General features: G+C 48.1%; 1 protein-coding gene across 1 annotated transcript in view; it reads left to right on the plus strand.

Moving 5' to 3' along the window:
- SORBS1 (sorbin and SH3 domain containing 1) overlaps nucleotides 1–12,295 on the plus strand; it is a 139,259-nt gene that overhangs the window by 42,450 nt on the left and 84,514 nt on the right. The window contains exons 9-12 of the mRNA XM_065408217.1: nucleotides 3–106; nucleotides 3,664–4,476; nucleotides 5,032–5,403; nucleotides 9,442–9,589. Coding sequence (XP_065264289.1) covers nucleotides 3–106; nucleotides 3,664–4,476; nucleotides 5,032–5,403; nucleotides 9,442–9,589 — 1,437 coding nt within the window. The remainder of the gene's footprint in view (nucleotides 1–2; nucleotides 107–3,663; nucleotides 4,477–5,031; nucleotides 5,404–9,441; nucleotides 9,590–12,295) is intronic.

Raw genomic sequence — 12,295 nt, forward strand, 5'->3', positions numbered from 1 at the left:
AGATGATTGGAGGTTATCCTCTAATGGAGATATCCAGCCATCTTCTCTGGCTGCCAAGGGCTATAGAAGTGTGCGTCCCAACCTCTCCTCAGAGGGCAAACCACAGGTAAGCATCTTTCCAGAGGATCTGAGGCTTTTCTTGAGGGGTCAAGCACAGGATTCAGAGTCAGGAGACCTGTGTTCAATTCGCAGGCTTGGGTAAGTCTATGTGCCTTCATTTTTCCTATCTGCAAAATGGAGAGAATGCATCTTTCCCAGGAATGCTGTGAAGCTTAATTCATGAATATGTGTTAAAGCATGCTGAGCTCCTTGGTGGCCATAGCGGGGCAAAGTACCGTTCAACATTGTTTGTGTGGGAAGGCTTAGCCAAGAGGTAGTGATCCATTATTGTATGGCTTTTATGTATGCGCTCTGACCTTCCAACTGCAACTGGCTGAATGGAGAATTAAACTTCCTAAACCCACAGAGTGGCCTTAAAAAATGACTGGAGAAGGCCTTGTCACTTTAACGCTAGAAATGATATAACCTTTTGTCAGCCCATAGTGGAAAGGTTATTTTCCTCCCAAGTCTAATCTGAAGTGTTGGGATTGGTCTGCCAAGCAAAGAGAAATGCTAATTTATGGATGGGTTACCAGTGTGTATGGATGCAATTTTCAGGTTGCATTCAATGGGATGGGAAAACCTGAGCAACCCTTCTTTATAAACTGCCTTCTTGAGGAATGGCATCTGTTTCTGCTCCGTTAAATGTGAAATGGAGCCCCATTAAAATCTTATCCCTAGTACAGGGCGATTGCTTTAATCGTGGCGAGCTCTTGGCAAAGCCACGGATCAGACACTGTGTCTGAAATGTTAAGTGAAAGATGAAGAGGGCACCAGTCGGCCGAGGGCATAAGAAGTAATGAAGCACTAAAGGAGTGAGCTGCTTCCTGCATGAGACATGCAGCTGTTTCGCAGTCAGTTATTGGGCATATAAGTGAACAGAGAGAGCTCAGTTTTAGTTTCACAGAGCGCTGTTTATAGAAGAGTCCTGAAGGCACTTAAACTAATTTCAAATGAAACAGGGCCATATTCTGCTCTCAGCCACATGGGTGTAAATGTGGAGTACCATGGTCACTGTTAACAAGCAATTTGCCACTCTGTAGCATCTGGAATGCGGCAGTATTTTTCCAGTCGCCCAGCTGTATCTGCAGTATCCCGGTGTGATAACCAGGGTGGCTGCTGGCTGGCTCTCCATGACAACTCCTGATTTATTCAGTGAGCTGTACACCAAGGATAAAAAAGGGCCTATCCAAAGCTCTGGGAGCCCCTGCCAGAAATTACAAAAACAATAAAATTAAACCACCCCCAAAAGACCAAATTCCCCTCCCCCAGTCTGATTCCCCTCCCGACCATCGCCACAGCAGCCAGCGTAAATACATGCGCCTTACATCATGCCCAGATTGTCAGCAGACTCTAGCTATTTTGGACCAGTGGGGAAGCCCATGCCACAGCCAAGGGCCACTCACAGGGAGTGCTGTACTGCCTTCCTCCTCATCCCAGCTTGAGTGCCTCTGTTTCGTATAACACTGGTAGGATGGCTACTGCAACTTTGAAATCTATGGGGTTACTCTGGATTTTATACCAAAACAAGCGAGAATAGGAGCTGCCCCAAAGCTGCCTAGGGCAATGAATTTTAAAAGAGAACATTGATCAAGGCAATAAAGTTCTGAGCTGTTAAAGCCTCCAAAGAAGAATAGAGGCAATTCCTATCCTGTAGGCTGGCATTCTAGTCGTTTTCCTTCTAACAGATGGTGATTTACAGTTACTTGCAACTGTAAATTAATACAGTGAAACCTCCATGTAGCAAAGTCAGTTCTTTTGCTACAGCACAATTTGGGTCTAAGCAAAGATTTGCTCTAACTGGAATTGCAATCTCCACGCTGCTCTAGAGTTGCAATCTGTACACTGCGACGCACTGAAACAATGTAGGAGTTTCTTTTTGCTTCTCTAGGAACATGATTTCGCTATCAGAAGGCTTCACTCTAAAGACAAGTTTCTGGGAACCCAATTCCGCTATAGATTTAAATTGTTCTGTTTTTCTGAGGGTGCTTTGTGAGTGAGGGATCTTTTTAGAAGGGAAATGGGGTGTCAGCCTTTGGCAAAAGTAAATGAGACTTTTTTTATTTGACCTCTCTGTATAGTGGAACAACCACAGTATAGTAGGTCACTGCGGTATGATTTCGCAGTTTTCGGCAATCTGCTTAGTGTGCTGTAGAGAAGGGCCTGAGCTGTAGAATTCATATTTCCTTCTAGATCTGAATGTGCCCAAAGCTGGGGAGTGCTTGAGCCAGGGGTCATGGAATACAGAGACTGGTTCTGATGGTCAGATCTGCATTTCAGAAGTTCCTGGGGAATGTTAGGAGCTTGGGTACCCAGGCTGCTCCCTGCGGTACCCAGAGTAAGGTTAGCCCTGAAAGCAAAGTGAGATGCTCTTCATAGATTTGAACTTGAAAGCTGGAAAACCTTTTCATACCCCAACAAGCAGCATTGAGAGCGAGCAAGTTGAGTGCTGGGCTTGACGATACCGTGTTAGCTTGTTGTTAACTTGTGCTTAGCTTGTGGCTAAACAAAAAAGTAAAAGCAGCAGTGAGAGGCAAAAAGGCATCCTTTAAAAAGTGGATAAATGCAAAGTAATGCACATTGGAAAACATAATCCCAACTATACATATAAAATGATGGGGTCTAAATTCGCTATTGCCACTCAAGAAAGAGATTTTGGAGTCATTGTGGATAGTTCTCTGAAAACATCCAGTCAATGTGCAGTGGCAGTCAAAAAAGCAAACAGAATGTTGGGACTCATTAAGAAAGGGATAGATAATAAGACAGAAAATGTCATATTGTCTCTATATAAATCCATGGTATGCCCACATCTTGAATACTGCATGAAGATGTAGTCACCCCATCTCAAAAAAGATATATTGGAATTGGCAAAGGTTCAGAAAAGGGCAACAAAAATGATTAGGGGTATGGAACGGCTGCCGTATGAGGAGAGATTAATAAGACTGGGACTTTTCAGCTTGGAAAAGAGACGATTAAGGGGGGATATGATTGAGGTCTATAAAATCATGACTGGTGTGGAGAAATTAAATAAGGAAGTGTTATTTACTCCTCATAACACAAGAACTAGGGGTCACCAAATGAAATTAATAGGCAGTAGATTTAAAACAAACAAAAGGAAGTATTTTTTCACACAACGCAGTCAACCTGTGGAACTCCTTGCCAGAGGGTGTTGTGAAGGCCAAGACTGTAACAGGGTTCAAAAAAGAACTAGATAAGTTCATGGAGGATAGGTCCATCAATGGCTCTTAGCAAGGATGGATAGGGATGGTATCCCTAGCCTCAGTTTGCTAGAAGCTGGGAATGCGCAACAGGGGATGGATCACTTGATGCTTACCTGTTCTGTTCATTCCCTCTGGTGCACCTGGCATTGGCCACTGTCAGAAGACAGGATTCTGGGCTAGATGGACCTTTGGTCTGACCTAGTATGGCCGCCTTATGTTGTTCTCATTGAATTCAATCCTGTTAACCCAAGTCTAATGACCAACTTCATTCTTTCATTTTTTTTTTCTTTTCCCCTTCATTTGGTGCTGATTCCTCCTCCTTCCCTTGAATCTGATTGGACAGGCCCTTTCCCCTCCCCGTCCTCCTCTTCCAAAAGAGGAGAGCTTTGCATGGCACCCTCGCTCTGACATGAAAGTAACCAAGCTGTTGCCAGTGCCCATAATGGACTGTGTGTACCTGAATGCACCCAAACCTTATACACAGCGTGTGTCACTGAGCTGCAGCAGTCAGTGTTACTCCTCATCACCTGCACCCTTTGTGACAGTACCCAGTGGGAAGCCATGCTTTTCCGCAGGGCGTCCCCAATCAGCCAACTTGATTCCCAAGGACGTGGTGCATGCTGGGCAATCACTTTCGGGAAGTAGTTCCTTGTTATCAGACACTTCATCCAAACATCAAAACCCTGCCAGGGCAGATCCTAGTAGTGAAGCTGGAATGAATTCCACGTATGGGACTAAAGCGGATAAAAAGGTCAGCAGTCTATATGTGGCTTGTTTATCTAACAGCACTTGCTCAGCTGCATCTGAAAATTCCACCAGCATTGCACATGACCAAACAGAGAGCCCCTGTTTGGGAACTGAGGTCACTCAAGCACCAGCCACCAACATTGTTTCCTCTGTAACAGATACTGGAAAATCTCTTCCTCCTCCTCCTCCTGTCCCTCCCAGGCCATACTTTAACATTGTCCTCAGTAAAGACGCAGTTAGCTATGGTACAAGCCATTCCTCCAGGACTCAGTCTCCACCTCCTCAGGCTGTGTGGGACAAAGTGCTAGAGCCCCAGAGTACGGCTGGCAGTGGGGACAGGATGAGAAAGGAACCTTACCTTACTCAGCAGCAGCAGCAGCATCCGTACAAGGTGAAGGGACGCAGCATGGTACATGTTTTCTTCATAACCTTGTTTTCTTTCAGCCGTGCGAACGGTTCTCTAATTCATACAGTGTCCCCTAATGCTGTATGCACCTCTTCCTAATTTCTGCACGCAGGTCGCTCTTGTGTAGCTTGATTCTTGTCAACTGCTATTCGATAACCTCTCACCTTCCCCCCCCCAAAGACTGAAGAGTATGTTTGTGTGGTGTGTGCGTGTTGTTTGCAGGCTAAAATCAGTTGGGGGGGGGGGGAGGGGGGATCAGCTATGGGAAATATTCCTGTTTAGGTAGGTGTAATCGTAGCAAGTGCTGCAATGCAGATGAACTGCTTTGTGGTTAGATCGAAAATTAAAGGACGGGTGGAAAACTGGTATGCCTTATCCAGTGTGTTCATGGAGCCTTTGGCTGCTAAGCAGAACATCCCTAAGGGCATAGCTTGCTCTGAGAAAGGAACGCCCAATGGCTTGGATGCATGCCAGCCTGTCACTACCCAGGCAGTACTGGGATGTGCACCCATGAAGGATGGATTGCCCCTTTGCGTAACCCCACCTTATTTCCCACAGGATGCCATTTCTACCACCACAGCTCAGCCTGAGATTATAGTAGTCCCATTCCTCCAGGTTAACACAGACAGAGAGCAAGAAGGCAGCTCCAGCACTCCGCCACCGCCTTTGGTACCTTTGGGGCAAGGTGCCATGTTCCCTGAGACTGTTCCTACTGGCTCACCTCTGACTTTTCCGACACTAGACGATTTCATTCCCCCTCACCTCCAGAGGGGTCCCCACCATCACCATCTGCCCTCCTCACCTGGCATCTTGCCCCCAGTTTGCCCGAAACTGCCATCATTCTCACCGCCACCTCCACTGGTGCCTCCTGTCCCGGAGGCTTTGCACAGAGTCTTGGAGCCTGAAATCACTGGAGTCCTCTCACGTACAGTAAGCTTGTCGAGTACCCTCCTCACAGCTTTCCTGAATCCGTTTCCAGATTAAAATAACTTTCTCATTGGCATACTAAGCTTTGAAAGAGGAGCACTGACTAGTGCCTTGCCAGCAGCATGACCCCTGAAACCTTGTTTACGTCCTGTTACAGTGCATGTATGTCACCTACCTTATCTGGCTTGGGAACTGTGCAATTGTTTGGTTTTCCCCCAATATTTTACAGTTTCTCTCCCCCACCTCTGTCCCTGCTGGATAATCTACATCTTTGGCTTTAACCATCTTAGGGGAACATACTATGTATGATACTTGCACTTCTCATCTGAAAGAATAACACCTGCTGCTTGAGCTTTGGCTAGCTGATGGTCTCTCGACGACACGTCCCAGACCGTGTGTGAGTAACATCAGAAGCAGCAAAAGCAATGCAGTTGAAGGTTAAGGACAGCACACTCTGTCCTGCATGGAGATAAAGGACCACATGTTCTATGTGTGTATTCCCACTGAAGGCAATGTGAGATTCATGCCAAAACAGAATGACCCACAAGCTGTAACTTCACTTGCTAATCTGAGACCCTTGCAAGCTTCTAGGCACCATGGGAGAGTGTGTTCCCTTGTTTGAAATATCCTTGCTCCTGCTGAGGTCTTCACGTTTTTCAGAATTCTCACATTTTGACAGGACATCACCCTGGTTTTTCTGTGTTGCTTTTCTTCCTCTTTAAACCCACTGCCTTTTTTACAAGGGGGCAAATGTAGCTACAAGACTAGCTGTAAAGGTTTGGATGCTCATCTGAACCGCTTTGTAATAGAAATTTTACCACCAGTAGCCCTATTACAGGATTTCCAGTAACTCCTGGGTGAAAAATCCAGCAAAAATAACTTCTCTCACGATAAAAACAACGAGGAGTACTTGTGGCACCTTAGAGACTAACAAATTTGTTTGGCCATAAGCTTTCGTGGGCTAAGACCCACTTCATCAGATGCATGGAGTGAAAAATACAGTAGGAAGATATATATACATAGTACATGAAAAGATGGGAGTTGCCTTACCAATTCTGTCGAGACAATTCAATTAAAGTGGGCCATTACCAGCAGGAGGAAAAATCACTTTTGTAGTGGTAATCAGGGTGGCCCATTTCAAACAGTTGTCAAGAAGGTGCGAGTAACAGTAGGGGGGAAAATACTCACCAGCAACTACACACCACACAACAAAAACACTAACCCAGGAACCTATCCCTGCAACAAACCCCGTTGCTAACTCTGTCCACATATCTATTCAAGGGACACCATCATAGGACCTAACCACATCAGCCATACCATCAGGGGCTCATTCACCTGCAAATCTACCAATGTGATATATGCCGTCATGTGCCAGCAATGCCCCTCTGCCATGTACATTGGCCAAACCAGACAGTCTCAATGCAAAAGAATAAATGGACACAAATCAGACATCAAGAATTATAACATTCAAAAACCAGTCGGAGAACACTTTAACCTCCCTGGACACTCAATAACAGACTTAAAACTGGCAATTCTTCAACAAAAAAACTTCAAAAACAGACTCCAATGAGAAACTGCAGAACTGGAATTAATTTGCAAACTGGACACCATCAGATTAGGCCTGAATAAAGACTGGGAGTGGATGGGTCACTACAAGAACTAAAAACTAATTTCCCCATCCTCATTTTCCCCCCTACTGTTACTCACACCTTCTTGTCAACTGTTTGAAATGGGCCACCCTGATTACCACTACAAAAGTGATTTTTCCTCCTGCTGATAATATCCCACTTTAATTGAATTGTCTCGTTAGAATTGGTAAGGCAACTCCCACCTTTTCATGTACTATGTATATATATCTTCCTACTGCATTTTCCACTCCATGCATCTGCTGAATTGGGTCTTAGCCCACGAAAGCTTATCCCCAAATAAATTTGTTAGTCTCTAAGGTGCCACAAGTACTCCTCGTTGTTTTTGCTGATACAGACTAACATGGCTACAACTCTGAAACTTCTCTCATGATGATTTGGCTGGGCCTGGAAGAAGTAGCAGAGAGGCATCTGGAAAGAAACAAGAGTGGCATTTGCAGAAGTGCTCAGCATTGGTCTAACTCTGCTCGTATGGTCAGTTGGATTTTTACCATTGGGGAGAACTTTCAAAAGCACCAAAGTGACTTAGGAACCTAATCCCATTTAAAGTCAATGGGATTTAGGCTTCCAAGTCACAAGGGTGCTTCTGAAACTGTGACCCTCTTTGACTCTAATGGGAGCAAAGTGACGCCAACCTTGTGTGATTTTGAGGACACCACCCTCAGTTTTCCAAACATTTTTTTTAAATGACAAATTTAGGTTTGGTTTATATTTTTGGCTGTGGAGATGCTCCACTGTGATTTGAAGTAGCTCACTACACTGTGGTCCTCTGGCTCTGCCCACCAAGCCTTCCCTTCCCACACACCCCATCTGCCTTTTGTGCATTGCATCAAGGGGGCTCCCCAGCACACAGCAGATGCATGCTCTCTATATGGAGCATTCAGATCTGCATCCCCACTCCTATGCTCAGCAGGACTGCCTTGGTTCCACCACTGAGGGTACGATGGGGGCTAGATCTGCCCCCTGGAGAGCTTTGGAAACTCCTGGTTTTGAGGCTGCTGAACAGTCACCTCTTCTTGTGTTGTCATAAAATAACTCAGGCCTAATTAGATACTTGATGGTGTAAGAGTGCCAAGAGAGCTGAATAGTTCAGCCCTGCTGCTTCTCTGATTGAGTGAGGCTGATTGTAGCTGGTGGTTCTGCTAATAGCATACCCTGATCAGAAATGGTCTATGGGTTGTTATGGCACCAGGCCTCACTTTGGGGCATGTTACTACCTAATCCTACAAACACTTCCTGCTGACACTTCCAACCATTGAGCTCAGTGGGACTGCTCACAGCCGGAAGTGCTGCGCTCAGTCATGCATGCAGGATCAGGCACTGCAGAACAGTAACAAAGCCAGCAGCAATGGAGCAAGAATCTCTGGTCCCCTTTTTTAAAGAATGACTAGCCCTGTGGGCCGACTCCGTTTCACAGACCAATGGCTTGCAGCATTTCACTCTGACCGTGGAGTCAGAGCAGCATAGAAATCCAGAACTCCATTACTTCACACTCTTGCTTTTTGGGTGCCCATTTCCCGTTAATTTCTGTGGGAATTGGGGGGTCCAAATCCTTCTGACACCTTTGAAAAAGCTCTGCCTTAATGACAAAATCAGCACATAAAAATACATGTATCGTTTTTGGCCAACGGCCCCATCTCCCTAGCCTCCCCAGCAATGAGTGCCTCTGATGCACCTGGTTTGAAAGGTAGCGTTTCACATCTCCATGCAGATCCAATCTTTGCTCCAGCAGCACAGATGGTGCTGCTGTGATGCTAGGATTGATTAAAATAAATAATAGAGCAACTCGGGTTAGGCAATCCTCATTGCTCCCTGAAGCCGTGTTGTGTACCTTCCATGCTAGTGCCCTATTGGTTACCCTCCAGCTGTTTTTTTTTTTTTTTTTTCATAGTTCTGTGTGCCCGGGCATCACACTGTCTAATGTCTCCTAAGCAATGGTGCTAAACTTATTTTTCTGATCTTCCATGCAAAGCCAGCTGCAGTAATCGGGTTTCACTCAGAATCGCATGAGTTTTGCATGTCTTGCTGGGAAAGGAATTCTCTTTAAAGAAAGAGTGGGTGAGTGTGTGGGTCTCTCTCTCTCACGACCAGATTAGCTCATTCCTGTCACCAAGTGTATGCTCTATATAGCATGATGGTTGAATTCAAGGACACTTCTTCTGGTGTGGAGGGAGAAACTCAATACAAAAGAACTATAGTTATTCCTTATTATACTAACTGCAGTTAACAGGGAACGGAATGCCTGCAGGGTCAGGGTAACAACCTGTGCTTATGCCTTCTACTAAAATGTGCTACGGTACCTTTCTTATTCCATTTTAAAATGGCTTTTTCCAGAAACACCAGCGTGCTAGTGATGCTCACGCGCAGTGGTAATGACTCTTCTTCTCGTTTCCAGGATCCATGTCCTGTGCTAAATGAAGTCTCCCCGCCTCGCATTGGCACCGAATACCAATCCTCCTTAATGTCGATCAGCAAGCCTTCCTCCACCTATCCCTCAACCACAATTGTCAACCCTACCATCGTCCTCTTGCAGCACAACAGAGGTAAGGGGATATGCAGGTGTATCTCCACTTGCGGCTCAGGTTCATTCAAGTGGAGCAAGCTATTGAAATTCATTGTAATGAGCTGGTGAGCATGTGTGTGTACAGCTGCCTTCTGGCTGAAATCATAATTGTTGGCGTAGATGACCTAGGCTCTATACCAGGGGTAGGCAACCTTTCAGAAGTGGTGTGCCGAGTCTTCATTTATTCACTTTAATTTAAGGTTTCGCGTGCCGGTAATACATTTTAACATTTTTTTAGAAGGGGTCTCTCTCTAAGTCTATATTATATAACTAAACTATTGTTGTATGTAAAGTAAACAAGGTTTTCAAAATGTTTAAGAAGCTTCATTTAAAATTAAATTAAAATGCTGATCTTATGCCGCCAGCCTTAGGGGGGTTCAGGGCAGAGGGCTGGGTGTTGGGGGGGACGGGACTCGAGGTCAGGACAGAGGGCTGGGTGTGTGGGGGTGCAGGGCAGAAGGCTGGGTGTGGGGGGGTTCAGGGCAGAGGGCTGGGTGTTGGGGGGGGACTCGAGGTCAGGGCAGAGGGCTGGGGTGTGGGGGGGTTCAGGGCAGAGGGCTGGATGTTGGGGGGACTCGAGGTCAGGGCAGAGGGCTGGGGTGTGTGTGGAGGTGCAGGGCACAAGGCTGGGTGGGGGGGTTCAGGGCAGAGGGCTGGGTGTTGGGGGGGACTTGAGGTCAGGGCAGAGGGCTGGGGTGTGGGGGGGTTCAGGGCAGAGGGCTGGGTGTTGGGGGGGACTCGAGGTCAGGGCAGAGGGCGGGGGTGTTGTGGACGTGCTTGGCACAAGACTGGGTGTGGGGGGGTTCAGGGCAGAGGGCTGGGTGTGGGGGGGACTCGAGGTCAGGGCAGAGGGCTGGGGTGTGTGTGGAGGTGCAGGGCACAAGGCTGGGTGGGGGGGTTCAGGGCAGAAGGCTGGGTGTTGGGGGGGACTCGAGGTCAGGGCAGAGGGCTGGGGTGTGTGTGGAGGTGCAGGGCACAAGGCTGGGTGTGGGGGGGTTCAGGGCAGAGGGATGGGGCTGTGGGGGTGCAGGGCAGAGGGCTGGGTGTGTGTTGGGGTGTGGGGGGTCAGGGCAGAGGGCTGGGCGTTGGGGCAACTCGAGGTCAGGGCAGAGGGCTGGGGGTGTGTGGGGGGTGCAGGGCAGAGGGCTGGGTGTTGGGGTGACTCGAGGTCAGGGCAGAGGGCTGGGGGGGTGCAGGGCAGAGGGATGGGGCTGTGGGGGTGCACGGCAGAAGGCTGGGTGTGTGTTGGGGTGGGGAGGTGCAGGGCAGAAGGCTGGGGTGCTCGGCTCGTGGGGGTGCTCCCAGCCCCCTGCCCTGAGCGGCTCATGGCAGGGGGCTGGGAGGGATATGCCCTGTTCCACCCCCTTCCCCCAGGCCCGTCCCTACCTCTCTCTGCATCCTCTACGGAGCAGCAAGCAGCTGCCGCTCAGCTCTGCTCCTCTGGGAGGAGGAGGGGCCGGAATGCACCACGTTGTGCGAAGAAGCGGGGGAGGAGGGAAGTTTGGCTGCCGCAGGACCAAGCTTCTGCCTCCTGCCCCCGCAGGGGAGAGTGGTGGGCGGGGGGGCTGAGTGGGGTGGGGGGCCGGGACCCCCCCCACACCGCTCTCCCCTGCGGGGGCAGGAGGCAGAAGCTTGATCCTGCGGCAGCCAAGCTTCCCTCCTCCCCCTTCTTCCCCCAGCGTGGTGCATTCCGGCCCCTCCTCCTCCTCTCAGTGGGCAGAAGCGTGCCACTCAAAATCGGCTCGCGTGCCGTGTTTGGCACGCGTGCCGTAGGTTGCCGACCCCTGCTCTATACTGTAAGTGGTGACAGAGCCTGGACTTTTGAAGTAGAAGTGTCCGAGTTTTCTCCCTGCTGCAGTCACTGTGTAGGTGTGAGTGGCTGAGGCATGCTGTACACTGATAGCTGAGTATCAGAGGGGTAGCCGTGTTAGTCTGGATCTGTAAAAAGCGACAGAGTCCTGTGGCACCTTATCGACTAACAGACGTATTGGAACATAAGCTTTCGTGGGTGACGAAGTGGATATTCACCCATGAAAGCTTATACTCCAATACGTCTGTTAGTCTATAAGGTGCCACAGGACTCTTTGTCACTTTTTACTGATAGTTGAGACATCAGTAATGGCCACAGATGTGGTACAACATATAATTTAGTGAGAGACCCAAACAAAAGCCTTGGACCCCAGAGTTTTGGGGAAGTTTGATACTGATCTTTGCAACTGTAATGGGACAAATCAAAACCCCAGATCACATCATCCCACAGCCGCCCTTGCTCAAACCCATCTGTAATTACAATTCGAACCCTTTCCCTCCTTTACAGTAGCTCCCTCTGCAGGGTAGGTTCCATACCCTATGAGAGAAGCGTTGCCCTTACTCGACTTTCCGTATGGGTGATGTTATCCCAGCCCCAGTTGGGATCTGTATTGCCTAGGTATTGATTTCCAGTGAGATCTAGGCACCTAACTCACTTACCCTGCTTTGAAAATCCCAGCCTAGAATGTTAACCGTTTTCCTTTTATCAAGGAAATCAAAGCTCACCCATTAGAAGCAAGGTCCATTTCTCCCCTGCTTTTTATCATCCTTATGGAAAGTGCTCCCAGATGTGTTCCTCCGCAATTGTATTCGATTCTTTTCTAAAGCTGGCTTCAGTCTTTGACCCCAGAGCTACTGATTGCAGTTTACCTGCTAG

The sequence above is a fragment of the Emys orbicularis genome, chromosome 7 (assembly GCF_028017835.1).
Source record: "Emys orbicularis isolate rEmyOrb1 chromosome 7, rEmyOrb1.hap1, whole genome shotgun sequence".
Taxonomy (NCBI): Eukaryota; Metazoa; Chordata; order Testudines; family Emydidae; genus Emys; species Emys orbicularis.